This window comes from Bidens hawaiensis, unplaced genomic scaffold (genome assembly GCF_021521415.1).
Source record: "Bidens hawaiensis isolate Kalapana, Puna unplaced genomic scaffold, B.hawaiensis_p1.1 tig00023428_1, whole genome shotgun sequence".
NCBI lineage: Eukaryota > Viridiplantae > Streptophyta > Magnoliopsida > Asterales > Asteraceae > Bidens > Bidens hawaiensis.
In genome coordinates this window covers 1-5,571 of record NW_027493682.1, presented here as the reverse complement: position 1 = coordinate 5,571, position 5,571 = coordinate 1, and the positions used below count along the sequence as shown (strand labels likewise).

At 33.0% G+C, this 5,571-nt stretch overlaps 1 protein-coding gene across 1 annotated transcript; it reads left to right on the top strand.

Moving 5' to 3' along the window:
* Positions 1 to 613: 613 nt before the first annotated feature.
* Positions 614 to 2,819, top strand: LOC143567561 (uncharacterized). Its single transcript, XM_077053953.1, has 3 exons — positions 614 to 982; positions 1,094 to 1,209; positions 2,215 to 2,819. Exons 1-3 carry the CDS (start codon positions 863 to 865, stop codon positions 2,513 to 2,515), a joined length of 537 nt encoding a protein of 178 aa, XP_076910068.1. The 5' UTR covers positions 614 to 862; the 3' UTR covers positions 2,516 to 2,819.
* Positions 2,820 to 5,571: the final 2,752 nt, after the last annotated feature.

Sequence of the window (5,571 nt, the reverse complement as noted above, 5' to 3'; positions counted from 1 at the left end):
GATTCGGTTTATAACCCAAAGTGGTTTGGGCCAAGAAACAAATTTGTATTAAAGGTTTAAATTTTGGTTTACCGGTTTCTAGAATATCGCTTACTAACCATAATATCGCTTACTAACCATAGCCGGTTATTGCTCAAACTATAAAAAATAGTTATTACCAAAAACCGGTTACGGCTCCGCACCGGTTTTTTCTAGTAAAAAATCCCTAACCTATGTAACCTGCTCAGTTCAGTTATTAACCAATTAACTGCAATAACCTTATTAATTAACACTAGCCCAATTAACCTATGTCTGGTTAACCGATTACAAATCATTACTATCTCAAAAGTCCATACCGTCTCTACTATACTAATTAATAAACAGTTTCAGTTTCGTTAACCGAATACGATTACCTAGCACCTCTACTTTGTCACAGACGTGCACAAACCCTGTAATTTTAAGAACCGGAACCGGTTCCAGGTATGTTCAGGTAGAAACTGGTTCCGGGCATATGCGGGTATTTTACCGGGACTTTTTTGGGTTGGGTTGGGTTGGGTCGGGTTTTGAATAGGTAAATATGGAACCAGTTCTGCTAGGACGGGTATAGGTCCGGAGAGAAACCCAATACCAGGTAGGAACCGGCTCCGGATCAAATACACCGGGTCGGGTCCGAATCCAGTATTTTGTACACCTTTAAATGTGAATAGGCCCATTAATACCCGCAAAACAAATCCAGTAACAACATATGCTATTCAAGCCCATTCAATTATATAAATAAAAATCAGAACCAAGATTCTAATAAACCCGACCCGACCCGATAAAGTAATCTAACAAATCCCCAATTTCACAATTCACAAACCCTAATTTCAAAATTAGCGACGAAATGGAAACAACGACGACAGAAAACGGTGACGTCATCTGTGACGACGTGATCTCTAAGCTTAAAGACGACGGTGATTTCGATAAGCTTCGTATTAAAATTATCCGAAAGATCAAAGAAAACGTAAGTTACTATTAAGTTAATTAATTGTTAATTTGTAAAAGCTTATATTTTTGTTAATGTTGATGGATTGGTGTTATTATTATTATTATTATTATTATTATTATGTTGAAGGAGGAGTTAAGGACCAGCATTGTGTCGATTGTGAAGGAGTCGAAGGCGATTAATCGGCCCGGAGTGGAGAACTCGAAGACGAGGCAGTTGTCGGATGCGATTCGTCAAGAAGTCGGGTTGGTTGGTTATTTATCGATAATGCGTGTAACCGAAAAAACCAAACGGAAATAAAAACAGACGGTTTGGTTTATTGTTTTTTTTAGACCGAAGCGAATTTATAAATGTTTCTTTTTTTATTATTTAAATAAGTATGTGAATTAAATATTTTAGCCCATATGTATGATATAGCCGGTTATTTAATAATCGACAAAATGATTTAGGCACAAATTCATTGTTTTTTGTCATTTTTTTTGCGGCCCCAAAGTTTCAAGCTTAAATGGCAAAACCGAAACCAAGCTCAAACCGAAAACTTTTCAAAAACTCGAACCCAAAATCTCGGTTTTTGGTTCGGTTTTACCCCAAAAACGACGCAAACCCCTAGGTCCGTGCACGATTCGGTTAGGGACTAAAACCGAAACTTCGGTCGAATTTTTAAACCGTTCGGTTACAGTTTTTCGATTTGGGTTCAATTTTACCCGAAAACCGACCCAAACCCCTAGGGGTGTGCACGGTTAGGGGCTAAAACTAAAACTTCGGTTTTTGAATTTTTTAAACCGTTTGATTTCAGTTTATCGATTTGGGTTCAGTTTGGGGCCAAAACTGAAACTTCGGTTTTTGAATTTTTTTAAACCGTCCAGTTTCGGTACTTCGATTTGAGTTCGGTTTTACCATTTGTGCTTGAACGTTTTGTTCCTAAATCATTTTATTAATTAATAACTAATGCATTATTATGCATTTGGGCTAAAATATTTGTGTTACATATTTTATTAAATTCTTATAAATTAGTTAACGTAATAAATTAAAATCTATAAATTCGGTTATGTTCGGTCTTTGCGGTTTTATTACATGCAGACCCCTAATCGTTACATTCATGCGGATTCTGTTCCCAAATTTATAAATTCGGTTTTATTAAAAATCTGTAAATTCTTTTAAAAAAAAATTTCCGGCTCGGTTTCTTCAGTTTCATGCAGATTCTGTTACCAAATATTTAATTCTAATATTGTGTCATTATTAAACTTTAGTGGGAAATTAAACGAACAAATTTCTGCTGCACTATGGGAAATAATCCGATCACCGGATGGGATGAACACCGAGATCACAGAAACAGTTAGATCAGTTTATGATAAACTCACGAGACCAAAACGAGCTCGTGTTGAACACAATCATAGTGAAATTAATATCATGAATCCAGTACGCGTTGATGAGGTGTTAATAACAGAACAACAGAAAGAAGTGGTGGAGAATGATGACACTCGGGATACTAATAATGAGCGGGCCGATGGTAGTGATGATGATCTGGATGCGCCACCTGGATTTGGTTAACGGGTCGGTTGTAATGACATTTGTAATAGTTAGTTGAGAGAGATGCTGGTTACTACATGATGTTTCATTCTGTGTGTATTTGTTATGGCGGTTTTAATAGTTAGTTAAGTGCGAAGAATGAACTAAAAGATTGCATGGAATTATGAAATGGCGGTTTCTTTAATCAGAAACACGGTTTTTATGATCTTGAGAAGACCATTTTGGTATGCTGTCCGGTTCGGTTATTGTATTAATAGTTTTTGCAAGCTTTAAAGTCGCTATGAATGTTGTAAAATGTTTGGTTTTGGTTTTGAGCTCAAACAAAATTAAAACCGAAGTTTTGGTTTTAGAAAACTGTTTGGTTTTGGTGTTTTGTCTTTGGTTTTCTTGTATGGGTTTGATTCGGTTATGGGTCGGTTTCGGTTTTACGTTCGAGTTTAAAATGTTTAAGCATGTTTAGAATTTGGGCCTACAAGCTATGGGCCAAAATTTTTGTCAAGCACACGTTAATGAATTCGGGCATGTAACATTGGGCCCAAAATAATAAATTTGCGCCGTAAATTCAGTAACAAGCATTCAAACAATTTCGTTGCTTGGCTTAGTTTTATAGTCCGGTTGATCTTAGAGTACAGTTCAGGTCGCTTTGGGAACGAACCATTATCAAAATCAAACTATTATTTTCGATTTCATAACTTACCATTCGAAGATCGCAAAGCCCGTTGATTTCTTTTTTCACTTTAAGTTTAGTGTTTTAGAGAGTTGTACATTATACGCGACTTTCCTCAACCGAATGAGTTAATATTATACTTATGCAAATCCACTTTGCACATTTTTAGAAATTTAATGATTATTTAAAGTAACTTTGTGAGTCAAATTAGCTAATATTGTGAGTAAAGATGTGTTGTTTAAGTGGTTTTTACAAATATTTGGTATGTTAATATGCAAAAGTAAAACTGTGAATTAAAAAAAAAGTTTGAAAATAAAGAAACGGGTCATTTTCATGACCCGTATACCCAAAATCTAAACCACCCAATTAGCACTTAGCAGCATATACAGATTCTTCCACTAATATACTTTTTCAGATAGATGGGCATGCACACTGCCATTTCTGCAGACATTCTATCTTTTTCTACTTCAAATATGAAAAGCAAAAAAATAATAATAAATTTCTTCTTTACAATTTCCTTTTTAACTTTTGATTATATATAAAACTTTAGGATATATTATTATTGGCTTGAAATAATTACATTTTCACAAACAATGTTGATATGCCGGTGATCCTCAGTCCAAGTGGTTGCAAGAGGTCTATAACACTTTAATTTAAAAAATACAGGTCTCACCTATGGTCGGTTTTTTTTTAGAGTGGATTGGAAATGAATGAATGAGTCAGTGGCATGTAACCGATACAGATGACTGATAAACGAAATAGAAAAAAAAATGTGGGTATAAACTAATTATTAAAACATTATTGATGTCAAATAATATACAGTAGTAAACTAGTAATTTGGTATGGAAAATAACTATTATTATTTACCATAACATGATGGTGTAATGATAATAACTACATGTCATTTTCGTAGCCCTGTGTTGAACACAGTGTGTTTCAAAGGAATTGTAGACAATTAACGAGTATCTTTTAGGTTTTCTATTAATGAGTATTTTTTTAATTGATATCTTATGATATTTCACTTTCACTGCCATTCTATTAAGGAAAACAACTTCGTAACTCTAACCTATAAATACGAATTACTTAATAGTTATTTATATTAATGGGGTGTTTGGGATTCCTTATTTTACCTCCTTATTACTTATCAACTTTTGTAAGTTAAAAAAGTGTTTGGGTAATGTGACTTTTTAATAATTCTAACTTCTCTTTAATATAATGTTTGGGCCAATTATCCAATTCAGTTGGGTTTAGTTTTTAGTAATTTATATACTTTTTTTAAAGATATCATAAAAAAAAGTTATTTAATAAAAATATATTAACTAAAGTTTTCATAATAATCAATGGGTTCAAATAGCTTTTTTAAAATAATAATGGGTTATTTATATAAAAACAATAAGGTCGTTCATTAATTCGGTACTGTACATATAAAACCAAAAATATATTGGGTTCTGTGCATATCCAAACTCATATACCGTAGCAACATGGGTGTAACACGTTATAATATTAAATCCATAGCAATATGGGTGTTTGCTACAAATGTTGACGCAACAAATACCTGTTTGTGTAGTAGTACGCACTCACGGTCGAGCTTAAGGCTTTAAGCTACTAGATGAAACTAACATATAATGACAAACACATTTTTTGAATAGAACTTGTATATAATTAACATTTTGAAAAATAATGGAAAGAAGGTGTGATTTTGGACAAGAACAGAAACAAAAAGTGGATTGATTGATAATAGTCAATGAAAAGTGATGGGCTAAAAGGATTTTTGTTTGATCCTCTTGTTTCTAGTGCACACATAGTATATATAACTCTAAAAACATAGACCCTCATGTTTTAACTTTTAAAATCATATATTTTACCAAAAGTCACAACAGATGGAAAAAGTTTGAAAAATATTCAGAGCCATTTTGATGATTTACAAGAAAGCATTATAAGGATGTGATGATGCATGGTGGGGTTACATTTGAATAATGTCAATTGTCTAATGGTGTTGTTATGTGCTTGGCTGTGACCTAACACTTGAAACCAGTAAGAAAGACTGAACAAGTCTTTTAACTCCAACTGTCTTGTAGTTTTATGGTAGGGTTTTGGATTTATACACTTTGTTTTTATTCATTTCATGTATGTGTTTCTTGTTGGAACCTTCTTTGTCTTCAAAGATGCTTTCTTTCTTCATCTATTTGCACTTGTATGTGGTGAATATTGTATCAGTTTGTATGTAACTTAGATCATGAGTGTATGTATGTGTGTGTGTGTGTTTGTGTGAGAGAGATAGAGTGTGTAATCATCATAATTTCAACAAGACAACAAGTATATATATATATATATATATATATATATCCAAACATAATAAAAGTGATTATTTAATATTATGTAATCATTTTAGAACTTAAGTTCACATACC

Bases quoted from the DNA above. Each gene is read 5' to 3' on its own strand.
- LOC143567561 (XM_077053953.1), top strand. From the start codon at position 863: ATGGAAACAACGACGACAGAAAACGGTGACGTCATCTGTGACGACGTG. The intron at 983-1,093 runs GTAAGTTACTAT...ATTATGTTGAAG, and splicing joins TCCGAAAGATCAAAGAAAAC to GAGGAGTTAAGGACCAGCAT. The intron at 1,210-2,214 runs GTTGGTTGGTTA...ATTAAACTTTAG, and splicing joins GCGATTCGTCAAGAAGTCGG to TGGGAAATTAAACGAACAAA.